This window comes from Rhinoraja longicauda, chromosome 23 (genome assembly GCF_053455715.1).
Source record: "Rhinoraja longicauda isolate Sanriku21f chromosome 23, sRhiLon1.1, whole genome shotgun sequence".
Taxonomy (NCBI): Eukaryota; Metazoa; Chordata; class Chondrichthyes; order Rajiformes; family Arhynchobatidae; genus Rhinoraja; species Rhinoraja longicauda.
The window spans coordinates 14108187-14135224 of record NC_135975.1 but is presented as its reverse complement, the minus strand read 5'-3'; the positions used below and the strand labels follow the sequence as shown (position 1 = coordinate 14135224).

The window sequence follows — 27038 nt, the reverse complement described above, 5'->3', positions numbered from 1 at the left end:
AGTGCATTAGGCAAGTCATGTGCGAAAGTCCCACAGAAAATTCAGATTGAGATTTTTTCCAGAGCAAATGGTTGTAAATTGAAACTTGCTTTTATTCATTTTATAATCCATTTCTACAAAAAAGACTTCAGCTCTGAGAATGGCTTGTGGAGTTTTGGTGTATGTTCTACCTTGTTTCAGTCTCCTGCTTTTAACCAGTGTTACCATTAAGTCGGCAGAAATATTTATCCAGGTTCCAGTTTCTGATAGGGAGGCAAACCTGGCTGTAGATTATGCTGTGAATGCTTACAACAGAAAGTTTGCCAATCTTTACCTCTTCAAGCAGCGGCAACTAAAAAGCGCGAAGTATAAGGTGGGTAATAATTATTTCTGTAACTGCGTCCACATGTAATTAACAATTAATCTGTATAACTAACCATTACTCATACAATTAATGATTACCATAAAACATATTTTTGAATTACATTAAACAATAATTTAACATGGAGTACCTAATTAGAATAGATTATTGTGTTGAGCCTAGCCAAATCTAAATTATTTATTTTGTGATTTATACATTGTGTCCAGATTATATATTTAACTGCATCAATTTGAAGTAGAAAAAAAATGATTAATGTCTAGAAATCTTTTCTTAGATTTAGTTCACTGGGTTGGATTGAAATTATAGATATGAGACACGTCCTATATGTTTTACAAAGTTCAAAAATTAACCTAACTAAAAATAAAACAGCAAGTTTCCAACAATAAGTAACTGTAATATGACAGGTAACTGAATATATCTGATTTTATGTGAGTTTACTATTGTAATATAAATATGAATTGCCTGTCATTTTTAAGTTACATTTAACTTCAGAACACATGAAAAAGTGGATTGGGAGCAGGCCATGAGGCTCCTCAAGCCTGCCCCTCCATTCAAATTATTTTAGCTGATCCATGCTTCAACCCTTCTGTGCCATTTCCCCAAAACCTTTAATTCCTCAATCTTTCAAATATTTATTTATCTCCACCGTAACTATATTGAATGATCTGGCCTCCACCACATGTAGGATCAGAGATCTTCAAAAATTTACGACTCTGAGCAAAGAGGTATATGTGTACTTAACTTTCAAAACCAAGTCCGTGTATGGACGTGCTACAGCATTGATGCGTTGTCGTAATGGTATAAATATACAATGACAACTGATGTTGCCATGGACAGCATTTATGTGATTGTAACACTTAGTTTTTGAGAAATTGTAATAGATTTTTTTATACACAGATTAGATTTGAATTACATTTTCCCACAGAAGAATAAAACTGATAGCATTGTTCCTCAGACAAATAACATCCCTCACTTTGCTAGAACCATGTCTACTTAGTAATTTTACCCCACCGGTAACCCAGAGCCTTGGACTAACAGTCGAAAGATCTGAGATTCAAATCGCATGGTGGCATCTTGAAAAGATGAATTCATTCTATACAGAAAAACTACAATAATAACCATGAAACCTTTGAAAAGTTGCAATATCCTAATTGTGATTTGATTTAGGCATGTACAAGGTTTGCCTTCTGAAATGACGTGGTAAACAAATAAATTGTATCAAAAGCCTGGCTTACTAGGGATTCAATGATACTTTATTGTCATTGCAATAAATGCCAATCTTGGCAGTGATGCCCACATACTGATAATGAAAAGAAACAGGCAGTTGCAAAATGTGCTTTCTTTCTTCAGGAGAATTGGAATAATGTTAAACTGTACCTGCAATTTTCATAGGATTGCCATGATTATTCCAACTTAGATCAATTACGTTAGCGTAGTTTTTTGGATCATTAGACCATTCCATTTCCCTGGCTTAGCTATCCAATGGGTTAATGGACTGAAATATTAGGGAGCCAACAGGAACAAAATGTCAGGTTAGCTGCACTACTATTTGCATTAGAAAAGTCACGTGTTCCTGCTGACACAATGGCTCTTCCATTATTTTTATTCTTTTACCTACTAATTGAAATGCACCCAAACTGGAAGGCAGAACCAGAACAATTCATTCTACAGCGGTGCAATGGAATAGGTGATTTAATATATGGGTTGTGTAGGAAAATAACTGCAGATGCTGGTACAAATTGAAGGCATCACAAAATGCTGGAGTAACTCAGCGGGTCAGGCAGCATCTCTGGAGAGAAGGAATGGGTGACGTTTCGGGTCGAGACCGTTTCGGGTCAGTCTGAAGAAGGGCCTCCACCCGAAACGTCACCCATTCCGTCTCTCCAGAGATGCTGCTTGACCCGTTTATTTACACCAGCATTTTGTGAAACCTTAATAGTTTATAGTTGTATCTTATGCTGAAGGATGCAGTTCTATACAGAACATGGTCAGGAATGTGACATTGTGAGCAGCATAAGAAAGGCAAGCCTCATGTTACTTATCAACAAACATAATGGTAGAATAAAAATGTCCAGTTAATAATTTTGGGCGGCTCAGAACCTAATCCTGCAGACCAGGGTGAACGTTTCCTCCTATGAGGTTACAAGATCGGATGGGCTTGGCATGTCAGAGGCGTGGGTGGGAAATCAAACGTAGCTTCTCGGCCTCTCCTGGCCAAGAAGACATAGAGTCATGACTCCATATATGAAAACCATTCTTCATAATTTATTTTAGTATCATGTGAGCAGATCAATGGATTAAGTCAATCAGTCCATTTCATCTTAATGGGAACAACATAACAACATGTGTTCATTTACAGATTACTGGAAAATTAAAACAAAGCAAGGACTTTTGCAATGGAATAAATGTACATTAAAATTTTACTCAGCAGAAAAAGGAAGCACTAGTTGAAATGCGATTCAGTAAAGCTTCAGAAGCTGATTAGTATCATGCTATTTCAGTAACAGTAGTATGTAGTCCATTAATATAGACAATGGAAAAGTGGCAAAAATCTGAAAAAGTTTGTATTTATAAAGGTACTAATGCTAATATGTCAGAAGATCTGTCTCATAGAAAGAAAAGCCATTTTTTTAATGCAGGGTAGTTCTTTTAAAAATATGCAAATATGTTAATTTGCAAAGGAAATCAACTGTTGGTGGGTTTTCAATATAAATAATAAGTTTATACAAAACAACAAATTGAATATTCTGTGCAGATCTGTTAAAGAAATGGCATTAGATCCAGAAACCATCCTCCGGCAATTTCCCCTGCAACTGTAGGGACTGTAACACTTGTTCTTACACTTCCACCCTCACCAGGATCCTGGGGCTTAAACAACCATTCCAGACGAGGCAGAGACATGTGCATCTTCAATTTTGTCTTTTGCATTAGATGCTGTCAATTTGCACTCTATCAACCTCACAGAGCCTGTATGCTCTGTCCACTTGTGTTTCCAGTTGCATGTTATTTCAAGTTCTCTACCCATTATCACATTGATCTGCCTGTCCTTGTCCTTCATCACTGCCACAATGTGGGCAAATGAAAACTCGAAGAACAACACCGCATATTCCACTTGGACAGCTTACAATCCAGTGGTATGAACAGTGATTTTTCCAAATTCAAGTAACCTACATCTGCAGTGTTCCTTTCTCATTCCTAACCTGGCTGCCCAGGTTCCATCCCCCCCTCCCCTCCCCCGGTTACCTGGATCCGTTAATCTATTAACCTCTCCTGCCTTGTTCCACCTGCCCATCACCCCTTCATTATCTAGTTCCACATTATCTTCCAACATCTGCCTCTGCCCTCTCCTCTCCCCACCTGGCCCCACCTGCCCTTTTCCCCCCAATTGTTTCCCCCCAATTGAGGCCCTCCAGCCTCCATCTCAAAACTCCTCTCTTTTCCCTCTTCCCCTCCCCTGCTGAGCTCCACCTGCCCATCATCCCCCACCTCATCTAGTTCCATCTATCAGTCTGTCTCAACCCGACCTCTCACCTCTTTATATTGGCTATCTTCTTTCTACTCTGTCATGATCATAACATCATGTGATTGGAGTAGAATCAGGCCATTCGGCCCATCAAGTCTAATCTGCCATTCAATCATGGCTGATCTCTCTCCTTCTCCCCATAAGCTCTGACACCCATGCTAATCAAGAATCTATCTATCTCTGCCTTAAATATATCCACTGACTTTACCTCCACAATTCTCTGATCTTGAACCTTAACCCAAATCATCAATCATTCCTTTACCTCTGCTACTTGACCTGCTGATTTCTCCCTGCAATTAGTTTCTTGATAAAGAAATTGAGGCTTGAATTCTGGTTTGGCTCTCAACATGACAGCCATGTCCAATAGCTACTTTCATAATATGTCTTGCAGAAATCCATAAGACCTAGTAGGCCAAACTATCCAAAACTGCTGGTGTAAAAATGACTGGCTACAGAATTAGTATTTCCTGTCATAGTCTTGTTTCAATTAAAACTGCTAATCATTCTGTAAATCCTTTCACCATTCTGCTTTCAGCCCTTTATTGGAGTCATATTTTAAAACTGCTGCTTCCTTTTTTATTAAGATTTATTACATTACGAAACATTGCTTTATTTCAAATTCTCCAATAATATGTAAATAGACAAGAATGGTAAAAAATATGAAACGAAAATTACCGATTGAAAATTTTGTGCCTTCAAGGTTTCTTCCTCATTTGTTCATTCATTGTACAAGGGGCTACTTGAGGGAAGGAAGAAAATGTTGAAGCGGAATTTCTTTGCAAACTAGAAACAAATTATTCTATTTCATTCTGCTTCAATTGTTAAATTAACCATAACTACCCCACCCCCTGCACTTCCAGATAATATTTATGTCCACAGTCCCTGATTAACATAAAATTGAAACGATGGGGTACAATTGAATCAATACAATTAAAGTCAAAGAAAGCTTAAAGTCTTTATATCTTCTTCACCCTTTAGTAATAGTAGAAATATGTAAGCATTCATGAATCTGTCCAATTGATGTCAAAGAAAGCATAACGTCTTTAATATTATCCTTTAGAAATAGTGGAAAATATGAAAGCATTAATGAATCCGTATAAATGATTTTACAGAAAGTTTGAAGTCTTTAATATCTTCTTCATCCTTCACTAAAGGTGGAGAATACATAAGTATTAATGAAAGGAGAAGTTATGTTCACTTTACAGGCATCACATAGTTTAATATGAGTGACGGAGAGAGAACAATATTTTTCTGTGTTTTACCCATCTTAACAGATTACTTCTCCAGGGGTGAAAGCATACACTGTGATATTTGATATTAAGGAAAGTCTTTGTCAAGAACAAGTAGCACTGAGAACATGCCGTTTTAAATCTGATGGTGATGCTGTAAGTATTTTTACATTCATTATTCCTTCCGATAAAGCCAGTTTAAAGAAATAATGTTTTGCCTATAAAATTTATTATCCAATATAAACATATTAAACAAGTTCACCATCAGCTAGAACAACATTTGTGAATGGTATTGTTTGAGAGTTGTGCTTTTAAATATTCTTCTCCTGGTTGCTAAGCATTTAGACTCCCCTTCCAATTCCCATACTGTCATTTCTATCCTTGGCATCCTCCATTGCCAGAGTAAGGCCACATAGGTAACTAATCTACTAACACTACCCCTTTTTTCCTTCACCAGTATGCCCTACCTAGATGCATACCCATTTACATAGAAACATAGAAAATAGGTGCAGGAGTAGGCCATTCAGCCCTTCAGCCCTTCGAGCCAGCACCGCCATTCAATATGATCATGGCTGATCAACCAAAATCAGTACCCCGTTCCTGCTTTCTCCCCTTATCCCTTAATTCCGTTAATCCTAAGAGCTATATCTGTCTCTCTTAAAAACATCCAGTGAATTGGCCTCCACTGCCTTTTGTGGCAGAGAATTCCACAGATTCACAACTCTCTGGGTGAAAAAGTTTTTCCTCATCTCAGTCCTAAATGGCCTACCCCTTATTCTTACACTGGTTCTGGACTACTCAACGTCAGGAAAAAATTTCCTGCATCAAACCTGTCCAATCCCTTAAGAATTTTATATGTTTCTATAAGATCCCTTGTCATCCTTTGAAATTCCAGTGAATATAAGCTCAGTCGATCCATTCTATCATCATATATCAGTCCCGCCATCCCGGGAATGAACCTGGTGAACCTACGCTGCACTCCCTCAATAGCAAGAATGTCCAAAAATTAGGAGACCAAAACTGCACACAATACTCCAGGTGTGGTCTCACCAGGGCTCTACAACTGCAGTAGGTCCTCCTTGCTCCTTGTCTCAAATCTTCTCGCTATGAAGGCCAACATGCCATTTTCTTTCTTCACTGCCTGCTGTACCTGCATGCTTACTTTCAGTGACTGATGTACAAGGACACCCAAGTCTCGTTGCACCTCCCCTTTTCCTATTCTAACACCATTCACATAATTGCCGCCTTGTTCTTGCCACCAAAGTGGATAACCTCACATTTATCCGCATTATACGCATCTGCCCACTCACCCAAGTCCACTATCCAAGTCACCCTGCAGCCTCATAGCATCCTCCTCGCAGCTCACCCTGCCATCCAGCTTTGTGTCATCTGCAAAATTGGAGATGTTACATAATTTCTCCCTTTTCCCCTGATCCCTTCTGCCTATATTCCTTTCTTTGGCTTCAAAATTTGTGCTTCTGTCCTCTTCTCCTGCTTTTTGTCTTTCCCTCTTGTGGCCTTTGTCCAACTACCTGCCAATTACTCCCCCTCCCCCCCTTCCCCACCTCCCCCTCCCCACTCCCTCCCCCTCCCCCCCCCCCCCCACCTCTATCCACCTATCACTTGCCAGACTTTGTCCTGCAACCAACTCTCTTTCAGCTTTTTCTCCACCTCCACCACAATCACTCTGATGAAGGGTCCTTGACCAAAATACCTATCCGTATTCCCCAAAGATGCAACCCGACACGCTCAGTTACTCCAGCACTTTGTGCCTTTGTTTATGATCAAATGTTCCTGTCTTACAATAAATAATTTATTGAAGAATTCTTTAACCTGAACCTTGTCTGGTAACTCAAAATTTCAAGAGGGATTTTATTTAGATTATTATTACCTTGGCCATCTCTGTGTCATTTACTAATAGACGGAATCTAATAGGAGGAAGGAAAAAGATTTACAGGTGCATTGTTGCCTGACTTAGGACCCAATTGGAATATGAGGTGCTGTTCTTCCAGTTTTCATGTGGCCTCACTCTGGCAAAGGAGGAGGCTGAGGGCAGATAGGTTGGTATGAAAATAGGAATATTAATTAAAATGGCTGGCAACCAGGAGCTACAACTAGCCTTGGCAGACAGAGAGCAAGTGTTCGACAAAGCAATCAACAAGTCTATGCTTGGTCTCGCCAATATAGTCACGGCCACATCGAGAGCACGGACTGCAACAGACAAGGATGGAGAAGGTGCATGCACACCTCTGTCTCACCTGGAAAGGCTGTTGGGGTCCCTGAATGGAAGTGAGGGAGAGGGTGTGGGGACAGGTATTGTACCGTATCTCCTGTAGCTGCAGGGGAATGTGCCTGGGGAGGGAAAGAAGGGAGAGTGGAGGAATGAGCAAACCAAGGAGTCATGAAGAGAACGGTTTTTGCAGAAAACAGAAAAGGGTACCAAAGGGTACACGTGACTAAAGGTTAGATTGCTTAGAAGCTGGTGGAATTGTCGAAGAATGAAGTGTTGGGTACGGAGGCCGGTGGATGAAAGGCAAGTATCAGGGGAACATTATCCTTGTTCTGTCTGGAAGGGAGGAGGGGGCAAGAGCAGAGCTGTGGGAAATAGAGGAGGAGCCATGGGTGAGGGCTCCATCCGCAAGTGCGGGAGGGTGGGAGAAAGAGGACATTTCCGATGTCTTAGAATGGAAAACATCTTCAGAGCAGATTCGGTGAAGCCAGAGTAAATGCAAGAAAGGGATGGCGGATTGCAAGAGACAGGGTGGAAGGAGATGTAGACAAGGTAGATGTGGTAGTCAGTGGGTTTGGAGTAGATGTATGTGGATAGTTTATCAACCCGTCCTCACTTGGATCCATATAACACTAACTCTTGCCCCACCTCTTCTCCTCACCTTTCTATTCCATCAGTCTGAAGAGGTGTCCCAACCCTAAAGGTCAACTGTCCATTTCCTTTCACTGACATTGCCTGGCCTATTGAGTGACTCCAGCTATTTTTTGCATTTGCCTACCCTTACAGATGCATATAAACACACCCGATCAATTAGGGTTATGCATTTTAAATGTAATATTTTTAAACAGCAATACAATAGAGAGAAGATGAAACTGAACCATATTGAATGTGTGTTTCATTTGCCCCAGGTTGAGGGTGAGTGCAAGGCAGAAATCTTTTTTCAATTTGGGTTCCACATCAAAGTGCCCAAGACACCTATGTGTAATCTACGAATGCCCATCAAAAAAGTGGGTGAGTAACAGAGTTGTGTAAATTACATTTTAGAAATAGATCTGCTTTGGTAATACTATCAATTACTATACTGGGAAAAGTTCAGAATTCTTTGGCAATTACTGGAATAAAATTCTACAACTGACAGTATTCCATTTTGCCATCTTACTATCCTGTGCATGCTTAGTCAATGAATGTACTCATGGCTGAGTGATAGATTTTTTGACGCCAAGAAAATCAAGGGAGATTGTGGTTGGGAGGGAAACAGAAAAAGATACAGGATTGGTTATGAGGTTATTGAATGGCAGCACCAGCTTAAGGAGCTTCTATTTGGTATGTTTCTTATGTTCTGCTGTACCTCTCTTCTATTGCCAATACTTTCTAAGGGGATATTAATATCTTTTCCAAATGTCTTTCATCTGCATAGAATCATCAGATTTATCTGGTGTTGGCCAGGTGAACCAATGAATAATCAGCCGACTAATGGAATATGGCTTCAACAGTACGATCACACCATTAATCTCCAATATGTCACTCACCAATGCCCAGTTTAGATTTCACCAGAAGTACTGGACTCCAGGAAGTCAGAAGAAAAAAAAACTATGTTGGGTGATGATTGCAGATGATTCAGTTACTTGAACAGAGCTCCTGCAATGGAAACAGTCCACGCACACATGCAAAGATATGAAGACCTAGACAACTTTCAGGCATGGGATGATAAGTGGCAATTGCATTTGCTCAGTAAAAGTACAAGGCAATATTCAATGCCATTCTAATCATCAAGTCCTCTACCATGAACATCTGGGATTGCTATTGACCAGAAGCTTAATTAGAAACAGTGACATAAAGAGGTCATAAGGAAAGTGCCTTGCAGTGAGTAAGCCATCTTCTGAAGCGCCATAGTCTTTTAACTTCCATTATTCGTTGAAGCTTTATTTCCAGATCTCTTTGAAACTATTCTTCAACTTGCCTTTCCTCATTAATCAATGTTATCTTTTATTTTGCTAGTGGAGACCATTGCTATTCCTTGTGAAGATTGTCCAGTTTCTGCAAGCCTTGACAATCCCATGGTGAAAGCATCAGTGGAATTGGCATTGAAAATCTTCAATTATGAAAATAAAAAGAAAAGGACATTTGCACTTAACAAGATTTTATATGCAATAAAAGAGGTACTGGATAATCCAACATTAAGTAATCAACACAATAATATCTTTAGAGAATTGTAGAGTTTGAGGTTCAGAGACATAGAGAAAGAATAAAGGCACATAAGTGGTTTTGAAAATTAAGATGATAATTTGAAAATAGTGTTGACAGTGTAGTTTAAGCACAGGATGATGGTTGCAAAGAACTTGTACCCAGTTAGGTAATGGGCTGCAAAGTTTCAATTAATATTTGCGTACTGTCCAGCAAAGCATTAGAATAACTGAGTCTACAAGTTTAATAAAATACAGTGGAACAACCAGCTAAGGTTAATCTTTTATGTCACTTCTGTAGGCCAAGATGATGGAACCTTGTATATTTTTAGTTAAATGACTGGAAAATCACCAGTTACGCAAGGGTGATCTGTTCAAATCCATTTACTTTTAACTTCACCAGGGGTAAAAAGAACTAGAGATTATCACAAAGAACTAGTATTGTTTTCTTCTTCAGGTGGTGATGGGAGAGAAATACTGGGTGCATTTCCAAATTCGGGAAACGGAATGTGGAGCAAACAAAAAAAAGCACTGGTCAGACTGTCCACTTAAAGCAATTGATGAAGCAGTAAGTTCATGTGTAATTAACGTCCAATTTTTATTCAAGATGAAAGGAAAATCATATTAGAAACAATTGTCATTTGGTGATTAAAAAAGAGCACAATGTAAGCACAAGTATCTGAATGTTGAATGATTCTTCAAATATCATTATAAGCAACAGAGAATTAAGAAATATACACTTCTACCTATCACACAGCAAGCAGGCCAAAGAAAAAGACCATAGACAATGCAGTACAAGCAGGTATCACAAAATGCTGGAGTAACTCAACGGGTCAGGCAGCATCTCAGGAGAGAAGGAATGGGTGACGTTTCGGGTCGAGACCCTTCTTCAGACTGAAGAAGGGTCTCGACCCGAAACGTCACCCATTCCTTCTCTCCTGAATTGTTGCCTGACCCATTGAGTTACTCCAGCATTTTGTGATACCTTCGATTTAGACAGCATCTGCAGTTATTTTCCTACACTCCTATGCAGTACAAGCATGTAGTACTCATGCACTTGACCACCGAAGAATCGTTGTGTGAATTCTAGATTCTTTAACTGTCATTTGAAGTCCATCTTTATTAATTTTCACATCCTTTGTTAATCCCAAACTCCATCCTATCTTCATCTCAGCTAATCTGTTTGATATCCGTAATTTGCAGAGTCTCCTTCGACCATAGATCAGGCTCTTGGGCAAGTAGTCTCAATAACAACAAGAATTTGTGCAAAGGATTTACTAACCTTTAGAGAAAAAATCTTTCACACATGGTGTTGACATGGCACATTTTCTATATGCATTTGCTTTACAAGAAGTTGCCTGAATTACTTTTTGTTATTGAGTTGTTTATGCACAGAATGATTATACCATCAGGTTGAATTAAATATGTAATTTCTATGCCTTTTGTAAAAATCAAGATAATCGGAGATTGCCGTGCAGAAGTTCTGTTTCCAATTGGTGATACAACAGGTCAGATAAGAGGAATTCCCAAATGCCAGCTGATCCAACTGATTATGGATGAAGGTAATATTCAACGGTGAAGAAATTATTTTGTTTAAAAATTTGAAAATGTATAAATGGCTAATGAATAGAAAATAGAAAGGTCATCCCTCATTTCTCCCTCCTCCCTCAGTCTTTCAGAAACACTTTTTCTGAAAATAGGACAGCATAACCATAATACCACAGAAATATTTCATTTGCATAGAGTCATAGGGTTTAAGAGAGAACATATGTAAAATGTATGTCACACTGACTCTGATTGGCTTAGATATTGAAAAATAGCAGCAAATCATGATAACATGCAAAAATAATGAGTGCTAAATAATGAATTGTAAAATCTATGCCCATCTAATACCTCATATTTAAGCATCCTGTGTCCATTTACAATTCCTTCCCACATACTCGGAGCCACTGTGAAAGGCTAAATAAACTAATTCATAGTCTCAGTCAATTAGGTGAAAGAAATCTCGAAAGTTCTCTGTAAATCCTGCAGGGGAATGAAACCCCTACCTGAATTACTTTCCATGTCACCTACTTCCTCAGGAAAGTAGTTTAGGGTCCCTCAGTCAACTAAATTTGGCGTGAAGGAAATCTGAATGGGTGTTCCAAGCGTGAATCCACAGGTTTACCCATCTCTGGAAGCTGAAGAACCTAACATACAATCTAATTCTGCCCCAATCTAACCTGTAGACCAGTTATTCCTCTATTACAGTTGAAATAATAGTTTATCTTAAAACACAATTTAAACCTTTTTTATGTTCATTCTTGATCAAATTTCCATGAAGTCCATGCTCTTCGAAAATGTACACATTCAGTTATTTTGTTCATTTATGTTATTATTTTTAAAACCCTTTAATCTTTGAAGGAAAGGTCATTGACCTGAAAGATTAATTCTGATTCTTGCTCCACAAAGGCTGAATTACCTGCTAAACTCGTCCAAAATGCTATGTTTTAATTATCAGTTTTGTGATCTTTTTTCCAGAGCCTTAACATCCCCTCACGAAGAGATAGAAACTAGGCACAAATCACCACTGAACAATATTCAAGTATAAAAAAATTCATTTATGAACCATTGATTTTCGTTCATTTTAATTAAACATATCTTCCCAGGGTACATATCCTAGGGCTGATTCTTTGAAATGTTTACTTTTATTATTCTTGAGTTGCTGTATTGCTTTGTCAGAATCATTGCTACAAACTTGTTTAACAGCAGTAGTTAACCTACAGTTGAACCCTGTCCATGCATTTTGGAATGTTTACCACAGGCACTTGTTAATAAGCAAGTGGAAAATCAGATTATCAGTCTGAACCCAGTCACCCTTTGTAACTTTTAATAGTCAGTGTTCTTTGATCATAAACTTATTCAAAGCTTTGCTTTGACTACGTATTAATTTATTGAAAGTACACTCAAATAAGAATTGGCCAACGGAAATCCTATTTCCCAATATATAATACGTTTATTATCTGATACAGCATAAGCTTGACACCTGTAGACAATATGGTGAAAGATTTTGTAAATCACAGTATATAAACATATTCCCAAGTCCCTTCGCACCTCCGATTTCTGAATCCTCTCCCCATTTAGAAAATAGTCTACTCCTTTTTTCCTGCTATCAAAATTCATGTCTGCACACTTTGCCACGTGCATTCCATCTGCCACTTTTTTGCCCATTCTCCCAACCAGTCCAAGTCCTTCTGCAGAGTTCTTGCTTTCTCTACACTACCTTCCTCTACCTATCTTTGTATCATCCACAAAACTGCCACAATGCCTTCAATTCCCTCATCCAAATCATTGATCTACAACATGAAGAGCAGTGACCGCTGCCAACCAAAAAAAGCCCTTATTATTCGAGCTCTTTGCCTTCTGCCATTCAGCCAAGAGTAGTAGTTCACAGAAATAAACTTACATTTATTCTTGTGAAGGAGAATTTTGTTGTACTCATTATTATTGTCTTGGCCTCTCTACCGAAACATGCAACCGATAAAGTCTGCCAGAGCATTTTTCTATGCAGGAGGATAGAGCCAACAATAAAGCTGAATACATAAATAACTTTAAACGTGGCTGCGCCTGATCAAGGCTTTTGATCTGGGATATTGTGATCCCTTCAAACTTCTGGTGTGTAGATTAAATCTGTGGTTTCACCTCATAAGAGTGTATTACATTAAAATTCCATCTCTGCAGGGGATCATTATTATAATCCCATGTAAAATTTCCTAAGGATACTCAGTTTAAGCAAGTATAGAACTCGCACTTTTTGAAGAAAATTGTATTGTCATTCCCTAATAAGTGTTTATTTTCTAGATGTTAGTGCGGTGCCATGTATTGATTGCTTACTACCTCTGAAGGTTACTGACCCAAGAGTGCACAAGGTTGTGGAGTATTCCATTTCTAAATTCAATGACAACAGCAGGCAGCTTTACAAATTTGTTTTGGCTCGAGTTCTCTCGGCAGTACATGAGGTAAAACATGATTGTGTGCTTGACGTTCACTTTATCACTGGCTTAGTTGCAAATCATTGAACCCAGAAAAGATAGCATAAGTAAACTTTTAAAAAGTGGTGCCACTTATCTCAAGGTCAATAAATTACATTTGTAATGTTGAAACTAACCTCTGTTCTACATTTTATGGTGTTTAAATGGCAGACGGCACAGTAATGCAGCAGTTGGCATTACTGCGACACAACCCCAGCAAGCCAGTTTTAATCCTGGCCTTGAGTGCTGAGCTTAGAGTTTGCACATTCTCCCATGACTGTTCATGTTACTCTTGGGTCCCCTGGCTTATTCCAAAGATGTATTAGTAAGTTATTTGGCCTCTATAAATTACCCTTTGGCAGAATAAGTGACAGAAAGAAGAACAGGGTTGTTGATGGGCATATAAAAGAGATAATGCAGTATAATAATGTAGATAAATATGAGGTTATCCACTTTGGCGGCAAGAACAAGGAGGCAGATTATTATCTCAATGGTGTTAGATTAGGAAAAAGGGAAGTGCAACAAGACCTGGGTGTCCTTGTACACCAGTCATTGAAAGTAAACATGCAAGTACATCAGGCAGTGAAGAAAGCTAATGGCATGTTGGCCTTCATAATGCGAGGATTTGAATAAAGAGGTCCATCTGCAGTTGTACAGGGCCCTGGTGAGACCACATCTGGAATATTGTGTGCAGTTTTGGTCTCCTAATTTGAGGAAGGACATCCTTGCTATTGAAGCGTAGGTTCACAAGGTTAATCCCCAGGATGGCGGGACTGTCATATGAGGAATGACTGGAAAGACTGGGCTTGTATTCACTGGAATTTAGAAGGATGAGAGGGGATTTTATAGAAACATATAAAATTATAAAAGGACTGGACAAACTAGATGCAGGAAAAATGTAGCCAATATTGGGGGAGTCCAGAACTAGGGGCCACAGTCTAAGAATAAAGGGGAGGCCATTTAAAACTGAGATGAGAAAAAATGTTTTCACCCAGAGAGTTGTGAATTTGTGGCATTCTCTGCCACAGAAGGCAGTAGAGGCCAATTCACTAGATGAATTTAAAAGAGAGTTAGAGCTCCAGGGGCTAGCGAAATCAAGGAATATGGGGAGAAGGCAGGCACGGTGTACTGATTGTGGATGATCAGCCATGATCACAATGAATGGCGGTGCTGGCTCAAAGGGCCAAATGGCCTCCTCCACCTATTTTCAATGTCTATGTTTGTAAGTTGCAGGGATACAGGTAAATATGACGAGAGTAATCGGACTAATGGAATTTGCTCTGATGGGATATCGTGGGTTTAGTGGGCCAAATACATTTGTATGTTTCATAGTAAGTATTCCATACAGAGTTGTGCAGCATGGAAACAAGCCCTTTACCCAACTTACATGCCGATCAAGATGCCCTATCCATATTAGGCCCACCTGCCCATGTTTGGCCCATATCCCTCTAAACCTGGTACCTGGTATCTGAAATAAAAACAGAAAATGCTGGATTCACAGTACAGATGCAGCTTGGCCTGCTTAGTATCCCACCTATTTTCTATTTGGATGTTTTGTTACTATAGGGGTTGTTCACATTAAACATTTTGCTATGATGTGGTCTAGTTAAGCTATTCATTTATCTCAAAACATTTTAGGCAATTTCGCAACAGATATGTAAGAAGCATTAAGGAAGTTGACTTGTATAAGGAACTCACTAATGATGTGAGAGAATCAATTAGATGGTATTCCTCTATTACTCTTGCTAATATTTAACCCTCAATCAATAGCACATTGAATTCCGGGAATCAACATTGTGCTGGAGCTCAGATTCTGGGGTATTTAACATTCTCTGCATTGAAATCCCATTGGTTCCTGTAGCAGTTCCAGATTATATGGAGTTGAAGGACTAGATGCATAGTTCATAAGTCATTGAAGCAGAATTAGGCCATTTGGCCCATTGAATCAACTCCACCATTTAATCATGGCTGATCTTTCCCTCTCAACCCCATTCTCCTGGCAATGAATTCCACAGATTCATCACTGTCTGGTTAAAGAAATTCCTCCTCACCTCCTTTCTTAAAGGTACATCCTTTTATTCTGAGGCAATGCCCTCTGGTTCTAAACTCTCCCATTAGTGGAAACATCTTCTCCACATCCACTCTATCCAGGCCTTTCACTATTCGGTAAGTTTCAATGAGGTCCCCCTCATCCTTCTAAACTCCAGCGAGTATCCAGGCCCAGTACCGTCAAATGCTCATCACACGTTAACCCAATCATCCCCGGGATCATTCTCGTAAACATACTCTGGACCATCTCCACCACCAGCACATCCCTCCTCAGTTACAGGACCCAAATATGCTCATACTCCAAATGTGGTCTGAGCAGTGCATTATAACCATCAGTATTACATCCATGTTTTTATACTCGAGTCCTCTTGAAATAGATGTTAAACATTGCATTTGCCTTTCTTATTACCGATTCAACTTGCAAATTAACCTTTTGGGAATCCTGTTCTTCTGTTGGTTTTTAAAAGCTTCCCAATCCTCTAGCCTCCCACTAATCTTTGCAATATTATTGGCCCTCTCTTTTAGTTTAATTCTGTCTTTGACTTCCCTTGTCAGCCACGGTTGACTCATTCTCGCCTTAGAATCTTTCTTCCTCTTTGGGATGAAAAGACCCTGTATCTTCAGAATTACTCCCAGAAACTCCTGCCATTGCTGCTCCACCATCATTCCTGCTAGGGTCCCTTTCTAATCAACTTTAACCAGCTCCTCCCTCATGTCTCTGTAGTTACCTTTACTCAACAGTAATACAAGGACATCTGATTTCATCTTCTCCCTATCATGCTGCAGGTTGAATTTTATCAGATTACAGTTGCTACCTCCTAGGGGTCACTTTACCTGATGCTCCCTAATCAAATTTAGTTTGTAATACAACACCAAATCCAAAATTGCCTTTTCCCTCGTAGGCTCGACTACAAGCTGCTCAAAGAAGCCATCTCATAGGCACTCTACAAATTCCTTCTCTTGGGATCCAATACAAACCTGATTTTCCCAATCTACCTGCCTATTGTAATCCCCTATGATCATTATGGCGTTGTCATTCTTACATGCCAATTGTATTTCCTAATATAATTTGTATCCTACATCCTGGCTACTATTCAGAGGCCTGCGTATAACTCCCATCAGGGTCTTATTCATCTTACAATTTCTTAGCTTTATCCGCAAGGATTCTATATCTTCTGATCCTATGTCATCCTTTGCTAAGGACTGAATTTCATTCCTTACCAGCAGAACTATCCCCCCCACCCACCCCTTTGTCTACCTGTCTGTCTTTGTGATAGGATGTATAACCTTGGATATTCCATTCCCAGTTCAGATCCTCTTTCAGCCATCTCTGTGATGTCCACAACGGTGTACCTACCATTTTCTAACTGCACTATAAACTCATCTACTTTGTTCCGCATATTGCATACATTCAAATATAACATTTTAAATTCAATACTCAGCATCCCTCTTCTCGTATTAATCCCCATTTTGCCTGACCTTAGACTCTTATCCCTTCTTAAACTTTCGGTCCTATTACTTCTGGAGACTTTAGTAACCTTTTCTGCACTTTAACTTCATCCTTACATTTCCATTTATTGATCCTACCCCCCCTCCCCTCCCCCCCCCCCCCCCCCCCACCCCACTATTTAGTTTAAGAGCATCTGGCTCTTCAGCTTTATGCTTTCTGTGGCTAATTTATAATCAATTGTTTTATAATATCCTTCCTTGGGAACCTAATATTTTACAATATTATTGATTGTAAATATTCCTTGCTAATGGTTATAATTAATACATCATTCTTTTTTATTATGGAAGATTGTAACCATTAAAAAGATAAATTCAGGTGAAGTTTCAGTTTTGTTTCACTGTCTATTTTTTCATTTGTAGTACTTCAATATATTTTAACTAAATTTATTATGATTTTATTATGAATTACAGTAAACCCTCATCACAAGGGAACATTACTGCTGATTGTCTGCTATAACTGAGCATGGGTTTTTCCTCATCCTTATCAAAGCCCAGACGGCGGGTCAGAATCCTGGAGTCCCATCATTGATAGCCCTGTGGGACCTCCCTCACCACGCAGAGCGCAGCGGTCAAAGAAGGCCGCCCGGCAGCTGGGGAATGGCAATAACCACTGCCCCTGCTGCTGATTCACCTGGAGGAAAGGCTCTGCAGCAGAGGCCTCCAGGATCATGGACCTGAAGGATTAATACCACCATAGCAATTACATAGGGGGTTGGAAATGGGGGACGGTTGTCAAGTTAAGCATGATCTGGCCAATATTTGCTAACATATTACAGTACATTAATAAGTTTCATCTTGCTCCTAAGGAACCTAAAATGTTATAATAGTTAAATTGGCAAATATGGAGGAGTTGGCTGCGCCTAACGGCTGCGGCTCTCTGGCAGTCTGTTGTCTTTTTTTCTTTTTTTTTTGTTTGTGTCGGTGTTGGGATGGTTTTTGTTTCTGTTTTTGGCTGTGTATGTGTGGTGGGGGTGTGTGGTGGGGGTGTGGGGTGGGGTGGGGGGGGTGGGGCGGGGGGAAACCTTTATTTTATTAGGTCTCTTCCCCGGGGCGCGGCTCGGCTGCGGGCCTTAACATTGCCGGCGCAGCTCGGCTGCGGGACGTTTCAGTGCCCGGTGCGGCTCGGCTGCGGGCCTTAACATTGCCGGCGCAGCTCGGCTGCGGGACGTTTCAGTGCCCGGTGCGGCTCGGCTGCGGGCCTTAACATTGCCGGCGCAGCTCGGCTGCGGGACGTTTCAGTGCCCGGTGCGGCTCGGCTGCGGGCCTTAACATTGCCGGCGCAGCTCGGCCGCGGGACGTTTCAGTGCCCGGTGCGGCTCGGCCGCTGGACTTAACATCGCCCGGTGCGGCCGCGGGACGTTTCAGTGCCCGGTGCGGCTCGGCCGCGGGACGTTTCAGTGCCCGGTGCGGCTTGGCCGCTGGACTTAACATCGCCCGGTGTGGCCGCGGGACGTTTCAGTGCCCGGTGTGGCCGCGGGACGTTTCAGTGCCCGGTGTGGCCGCGGGACGTTTCAGTGCCCGGTGCGGCTCGGCCGCGGGACGTTTCAATGCCCGGTGCGGCTTGGCCGCTGGACTTAACATCGCCCGGTGTGGCCGCGGGACGTTTCAGTGCCCGGTGCGGCTTGGCCGCTGGACTTAACATCGTCAGCGCTGTTCGGCCGCGGGACGTTTCAGTGCCCGGTGCGGCTCGGCCGTTGGACTTAACATCGCCCGGTGTGGCCGCGGGACGTTTCGGTGCCCGGGGCGGCTCGGCCGGGGGGCCTTCCATCCCCTTGCGGGGGCTGTGCGTGTCGGTTGCCTCGGTAGGGGTCGAGCTGCCTGTCCGTGGGTGCGGGGGGAAGAGAGGGGAAGTTTTGTTGCCTCCATCACAGTGAGGGGGTGTTTGGAGTCACTGTGATGGATGTTTGTGTTGGGGTCGGGTGTCCTGTGTTCTTTTCTTTTTTGCTGTATTTTGTGTGACTGCTGAAATTTCGCTCGGTGTTGTGCCGAGTGACAATAAAGTGTTGTTATGGTTATGTTATGGTTATGCTTTCCTAACCATTTTTTTACTGTAGAAAGTTAAGTCAATAAAAGAAAATATTTGCCAAGGAAAAGTTAATAGTAAATGAAAAATTAAAAAATTGCAACCTCTGCAAATCTGGAATAAAAATAGAAAATGTATGAACAGTTAGCAGGCAAGTATGATACTGACCTACTGTTTTCAGAGTTAATGATTTGACCTGAAAAGTTGACTCTGTTTCTCTTTCCATAGATGCTGCCTTATCTGCTGAGTGTTTTCAGCATTTCAGTTTTAGAATAGATTCTATAGATGCACTTAAATAATTGCATGCAGTATTGTGTACATGCATGTTCTTCTATCCTTATCACACACCTTTGCCTTCCATCTCTGGCCTTTCATCCCGTGCCTTTATCCAACCATCTTCCAATCAAAAAGTCCCCCTCACTTGCCAGACTTTGTCCCGCCTCCTCCTCCTCCTCTTCCCCTTACTACAATCAGTCTGAAGAAGGGACCTTTTCTCCAGAGATGTCGCCTGACCCATTGATTTACTCCAGCACTTTGTGTCTTAAAATCTATACTATCCTGTAAGCTTGATTCTCAAAGTACGACCTTCAAGTAGGGCATTAAATTAAAAAAATTAAACATTAACATCTTTAAAAATATGATACGGCTTGCATGATACAGTTCTATGATATTTCTAACATTTTTCTCTCCTGTACTTTAATGTTTATAGACCTCCGTAGGGGAGAACATTAGTCTGAATTTCAAGCTTATTGAAACAACCTGTCCTAACAATAATGAGACTGTACCAGACATGTGTGGTCCAAAGATCCCTGCAACAGCAGTAAGTAGCTGGCGTTGAAGCTTTTGAAAATGTAGATCACTACTTTGATGAAAGCTTGTTTACATCCAATAATAAGTCACATCAAGACTTTACCAGATTTGATCTGACATATTTATTCTGCGTAGGGTTCTGCTGTCTGTTTCACCATGCAGACCTATAACATCTTTGGAAAACTAGTATACCACAAGTTAACTTGCAACGTGACAGAAGATTGGAAAGTCTATATACTGAATTACACGGTAAGGCCTGATTAATTAAACTTTCTAGTTTCATCTAGTTTAAGGTGACGACAACCTTACAAATTTCAACAATCAACTATTTGATCCCAGTCTGTTTATATAAGTGAAAATCAACAGCGTATCAGTTGGAGTGCTTTAACTGCACATTATAATCCTTGATTAGATGAAAATATTGGCAATCTCTGTTTATCATTATTCAATAATCCTTCTTAATGTATGTTTTGTGAATCACCTTCTAGTTTTCCTGGTTTTTCTTACCTTCTCAGATAATTCCTCAGGGTTGAAAAAAAAAGTAACAAAATGGGCAACAGAGGATTCTTTCCTCATGTCTTCAGGATCAATGTTTGCTAGTGTCAGGAGCCAGTTGACATATAAATGCTCGAGCGTTATAACACATGGCTGTGATTAGTTGCATATCCAGTATTTTGCTGCCATTCCAGTTCTAGGACTTCTGAGGTGGTTGATGAAGCCAGTGTGCAACTGGTAGATTCTACAATGGAGAATGCTTTGAGAACATCCTTGAAATTATTTCCTCTGTCCACTGCTAATTTCTTGCCATAACAGGGCTTCACATAGAGTGCCTTTTTGGGAGGCTTATGTTGAGTATGTGAATGATTTGGCATTCAAGCATTGGAAAGAGCCATTTGGCACGTTTTCCCCATTTAATAAGAACATGGCTGATCCGATTGCAAGGTCAACTCAGCATTCCATCTACCCATAGTAAGCTTTCAACCCTTGCTTATCACCTATCAATCTACCTCTACCTTAAAAATATTCAAAGACAATGCTTCTACCGCCCTTTAAGGAAGAGAGTTTAAGGACTTGAACCAATGTGGGGAAAAATTGCTTAATCTCTGTTTTAAGTGAATAATCTGTGACCAAAGGCTATGGTTGCATCATGAACATTAAGAATTTCATTATCAATGCCTGTCTTTTTTGGGAGTTGGTTTCTGAGATATGGGAAATAGTCCAAGTTTTCTAGAGTCTCCTTGTGGACCTTAACTGTTGGGGAATGGTGTTGGGAGGGTCAGTGTGGTGCAGTGAGCAGGTTGGTAAGTGATTTTTGTTTTGTGGATGTTCTGTGTTAGGCCCATTCATTGTACACCAACAATCTGAGCTTGGATTTCAAATAAACATAGCACAAAAAGTAAGGAAATTTGTGTTTGGTAGATTATTTCTTTGTTGTAACAATGCTTCTTGGCAATAAATCTTATACCGTTGGAAAGCCTGTTTATTTCCCTTTTAAATGGTGCCACATTTGTAAGGAACATGCATTTGTGGGATGAGCAGCAGAGCTGAGTATATGGGTTGCGCCCATGAAAAATTTGCCAAATCTTCTCTGCCAATGCCAAACAGCTTATTCTGCTGTTGCTATTGACTCTTGTTTTGAGCTTCTGGTACCCCCAGGTGCTGACAATCAGGTGCCTGATTGGCACCTGATTGGCACCTGATTGGCAGCATCTGTGAGCATGGGCCCTGCTACAGTGGTCAGTAGGTGTCTGCTCCAACAATCGGCATGCCACGTTTGACTGATCTGGATAGGGCCCGTGCGATAGGGCAACTTCAAGCTGGTGTTCCGCAAAACCAAGTTGCGGCATTATTTGGAGTGAGCCCTAGTACCATCTCCAAAGTGAAGGCCAAGTTCCATATAACGGGGGATGTCAGAGACAGGCCGCGAAGTGGGCGTCCCAAGAAGACGACACCCGAAGAAGACCGTTTCCTCACCCTGTCAGCACTTAGGAACCGTAGGCTGTCTTCTACAGATTTGCAGTCAAGGTTTGCAGGACGATATGGCCGACGGCTCTCTGCCCAGACAATTCGGAACAGACTGCATGCAGCCGATCTCTGGTCTCATAGGGCTGCCAGGAGGCCTGCCATGACTGCCCTTCACCGTCAGGTCCGTTTGCGCTGGTGTCGGCAACACGTGCATTGGAACCTGAACATGTGGAGGAACGTTATGTTCAGCGATGAGTCCAGATTCTGCCTACGGCAGTTGGATCATAAGGTCAAAGTGTGGAGAAGACGCGGAGAACGCTATGCTGACTGCTGCACCGATAGAGTAACATCTTTTGGTGGAGGCAGTGTGATGGTGTGGGGCGGCATCTCCCTCACTGGAAAAACGAGGCTTGACATCATTGGAGGCAATCTCAATGCAGAGAGATATCGAGATGAGATTCTGCAACCAGTGGCAATCCCATATCTCCACAGTCTGGGACCGAACTCTATCCTCCAAGATGACAATGCTCGCCCCCACAGAGCAGGGTTTCTCAGAGACTACCTCCAGAATTTGGGAGTGGAGAGGATGGAATGGCCTGCCAGCAGTCCTGACCTCAACCCCATTGAACACTTGTGGGATCAGCTTGGGCGTGCTGTTCGTGCCAGAGTGACGAACACAACCACGTTGGCTGACTTGCGACAAATGCTGGTTGAAGAATGGGATGCCATCCCACAACAGTGTGTGACCAGGCTGGTGACCAGCATGAGGAGGAGGTGCCAGGCTGTTGTGGCTGTGTATGGTTCTTCCACACGCTACTGAGGCTCCTGTTTATTAAATGAATAAATTGTTAAATTGCCAATATGTCTTGTTTCTTCAGACTTCAATCATCCAATCCACCAAACGACACCGAACAAGAGTCAATGGCAGAATAAGCTGTTTGGCATTGGCAGAGAAGATTTGGCAGATTTTTCATGGGCGCAACCCACATACACAGCTCTGCTGCTCATCCCACAAATGCACGTTCCTTACAAATGTGGCACCATTTAAAAGGGAAATAAACAGGCTTTCCAACGGTATAAGATTTATTGCCAAGAAGTATTGTTACAACAAAGAAATAATCTACCAAACACAAATTTCCTTACTTTTTGTGCTATGTTTATGAACATACACAAGCATTATCTGGGCACTGCATCTTGGTGATAGTGACTTTGGTTTGGAATGAGCTAACGTAGGTGATCCTGTGGATTACCTTCACTTGGGTGTAAGATTTATTGAAGTTGAGGTGCAGCATGACAGTGATTGACAAACATGTAGACCGATGTTGCAGCTTTGTTTGTCCAGAGTCTGCACTGTGGTTGGATCTATGGAGGATATATTGGTTTGAGTCATAGTGATACAGTGCGGAAACAGGACCTTCAGCTCCATTTGCCCACATCGACCAACGTGTCCCACCTATACTAGTCCCACCTGACTGCATTTGGCCCATATTCCTCTAAACCCATCCCATTCATGTTTCTTAAACATTGCGATAGTACCTGCCTCAATTACCTCCTCTGGCAACTCATTCCATTCACCCATGATGTGTATGGTACAAACACATTCTTGTGTAAATTCTTTATGTTAAAAAGGTAATACGAATGTTTAAATCTGCAACTTTATCTCTGCCTCAAATTCTGTGCCTCAGAAGGCAGTGGAGGCCAATTCTCTAAATGCATTCAAGAGAGCTAGATAGAGCTCTTAAGGATAGCGGAGTCAGGGGAGAAGGCAGGAACGGGGTACTGATTGAGAATGATCAGCCATGATCACATTGAATGGCGGTGCTGGCTCGAAGGGCCTACTCCTGCACCTATTGTCTATTTAGATGTTCATGTTTAATCATATTTTCATTCTTGCCTTAGTGCAAATGTAAAGGTTTGTGCCTCATCTACTCCCAAATGAGGTTATATTAACACCCTGCAACATCTCCAAGTAAATATTATTAGGTTAACCAAAGCTTCACTCGAACTCCTGTAAAACCTCTGAGTTGCAGTTCTATCAATAGCCTTTGGTGAGATAAAGTACTTCATTAATGCCAGCCAGAAAAGATATCCTAATCACAAACACTTACACTTTTGACACTTTTCTATAGAATTATATGCATCACTAAACTATGCAGCCAGAAGGAAACAGTGTGGTTGTGCTCAGATCCTAACGTAATAAAGGATTGCAATCATAATTGCCAATCATAATACATCTTCTGTGGGATGGGAATGCCACGATGAAGGGTTGCTGCTTTATGCTTTGGCATTTTTGTCAGTGATGTGGCAGAAATTTGGGACGAACAATTTGCATTCTTTTAAAATGACTGAGGTTTTATGGCTTTGGTCAAGGCTATTATTGCAGGGTAATACACATGTTCACATCTGCTGCCACCCAATTTATTTATTTATTTAATCTCCTCTAATTGACAACTGACTGCAGAAAAATTGTAGCACTGTATTAATGTCCAAAGTACAAATTAGCTGGCAGATTATGTGCACACCTCTATTTGTATGGCAGTCATAGTCAATTCTTACTAATCTATTTCACTCAATTTTTAGTTCTTTAATTCCCTTTCGTAAATCATGTTGACTTTGCCCGATAACCTTTTTTTTTCCCTGTGGCCTACTATTACTTCCTCATTAAAGCTTCTCACATTTTCCCTATATGTTAAGTTAATTGGCCTTAATTTTCGGAATTTCTGATAATGTACAATGAAATAAAATTACTTTTGGGAAAACACATATTGAAAGGGGGCAAATAGATTAAGATTTTAATATTTTCTATGTAAATCTTGTGAAATTCATTTAGTGAAGTCAATAAATAAAATTAGCAAATGGCCTATTCTTATGACTTGTATGTTAAATTAATTTCTAAATTTCTCATCCAAAATCAATAGCTATCCAATATCTTGCCAAGAAAATCCTCTTACTATTTGTAAAAATGTCACTGATAGAGGACTTCTTCTGAGCACAATGAATTTTGCAGGGGGAGATAACAAACTGTTCAGCACATGAAGCTAACAGATCATATTTACCGATTTATTCACAAAAGTTACTCCAGCATTTTGTGAATAAATCGATATATTGTACCAGCATCTGCAGTTATTTTCTTATAGGTCATATTTACCTCTGTATATCGGTTATTTTTCCATATTTGCATAATGTTTCATTGTATTCATGTGTTGTGTCTATTTTTAAAATCAAGGCCAGTCCTTCACAGAAACAGCAGAGATTTATTTGAAGTATGAAGATTGATTAAAAATAGCAGTTTATGCCAGTTTCCTCTGACCTGGACCTGAAAATTTACAAACATGTTCTAATTTTCACACTTTCCTCATTGACATCAATCAATCTTCAGTTCAGATCAAGATTTTCTATTTTACCAATTGGACATCTGGATTTAAAAAGCAGGTCTGTTTACATACAGCTGCAGTGGAACAATGCTTCATGCATTTGATGATATGCACCTTTCATATCATCTGCCTGATCATAAGCAATGCCACTTATAATCCAGTAATTAGAGAATTAAACTAACATTATCAAATAACTCAGTTAATGCCTATCATTTATTGATAACAATGTAGAGACAGTAAAACAACAGAGAAATAAGCTTCGAAGATGTGATTACTAATTACACTGATAGTTACTTCCCATCATGTCTCTAGGAAGTCTTCTGGAATGAAACTGATTATTTGATGGAGCTGCAGCCCGAGGAGTCAACAGTGTCTGAATTTACAATCAAAACTTCTGTTGAACCAACTCTGCTTCCTGCTGGACCTCAAAGCTCAGAAGTACCCGCAATCGTGCTGGAAGAATCTAGGCCCACTGTGGCAGATGAAATCACTGGTTCTGAACTAGAAAATGAGTAAGAACAGAACAGGCATAGAAAGAGTGACAGATTTTGTCTAATTTTCAAACAAATCTTTTGGTTAGTTTGTGGTAGTACACTCACAGATCAATGAAATAACTTGCTCCAAGTGCCATGGTGATCCTTTTTTTTCTGAAAATGTACAGTAAAATAATATGGAAGTACACAATAAATCGTATTTGGAAAGGGAGTGGATTGGTTCATATTTTCTATGTAAATCTTTCAAAAGATTTTAGTGCATTCAATAAATATCATTAGTAAACATTTTGTGTTATGCAAATCACCCGTATTGATGCGTATAATTGTGGATGGTGGCCCTGGAGAATAAATGAACATTGTGTAAAATGACAGTGTTCTTAGGCTTGAAGTGTTCAAAACCCTCTGCTCAATTTTAGAACTAAAACACTCTTGCTGTGGTACTTTTGTTTAAACATAGTGGGAGAGCACTTTCCCATGGAGATTCCAGATCTTCCACATCAACATTGGAAAGTATTTCGTGGAATCTCTGGTCATGTGTAACATAATGGCTATTTATAGTATCTTCTCAGATTACTGCCAAAGGTTTGTTGGCAATCTGTGGAAACCCTGCAAAAAATGAAATCTAGCTGTATTTTAATATTGATATGCTGTAGCCAACCCCAAATAAGTTTACATTTTAAAGGTTACTTATGTTTTAATGACCCAAGAGACACGTTGGTCCATTATTTACCTGCTGTTAGTACAATGCCATCAATCCCATTCATTCCACCTACTTTCCTGTCATTTATTCTCTCTCACATGCCGATCAATTCTACTAGCACCCATCGACAATTAGGGTGATTTACAATGGCCTGTTATCCACGAGTTTGGGGCATTAAATTGTCACATTTCAAGATCCACAATAATTTACAGCTGTATGTATCCTCTCACTGTATTAAGGCAGATTCCCATTTATATATTATCCTTAGATTGAAAAGGTAATTTGAAGGAGTTGGGATATTATCAAGGTTAAATTTTAGGCGCGTGGTCTATCTGAAATATAAACAGAAATTGCTGGAAATACTAAATTAAGTAGCTTGGTATTAAGCTGCTTAATAACAGCTTACGGTGTGGATGGAGATTTACTTGAACCACTAACTTGTTTCTTACTCTCTATATGCTTTATCTGAACTGGTGCACATTTCCAATATTTTCTGTTTTATTTCAGTGAACATAATAAATTGTTTGAGAACTTCACAATATATTTGACAGTTAACTGAAGATCACCAATTTCAATTT

The 27038-nt window shown here is 40.3% G+C and overlaps 1 protein-coding gene across 1 annotated transcript; it reads left to right on the top strand.

Annotated features, from left to right (window-relative positions):
- LOC144604883 (kininogen-1-like) lies at positions 1-26040 on the top strand. The gene is made up of 10 exons (XM_078419697.1): positions 1-352; positions 5159-5269; positions 8252-8354; positions 9342-9502; positions 9984-10094; positions 10983-11088; positions 13367-13524; positions 19827-19937; positions 20063-20176; positions 25579-26040. Exons 1-10 carry the CDS (start codon positions 140-142, stop codon positions 25780-25782), a joined length of 1392 nt encoding a protein of 463 aa, XP_078275823.1. The 5' UTR covers positions 1-139; the 3' UTR covers positions 25783-26040.
- The last annotated feature ends 998 nt before the right edge of the window (positions 26041-27038 follow it).

Bases quoted from the DNA above. Each gene is read 5' to 3' on its own strand.
- LOC144604883 (XM_078419697.1), top strand. From the start codon at position 140: ATGGCTTGTGGAGTTTTGGTGTATGTTCTACCTTGTTTCAGTCTCCTG. The intron at 8,355-9,341 runs GTGAGTAACAGA...TTATTTTGCTAG, and splicing joins AATGCCCATCAAAAAAGTGG to TGGAGACCATTGCTATTCCT. The intron at 20,177-25,578 runs GTAAGGCCTGAT...TCATGTCTCTAG, and splicing joins TCTATATACTGAATTACACG to GAAGTCTTCTGGAATGAAAC.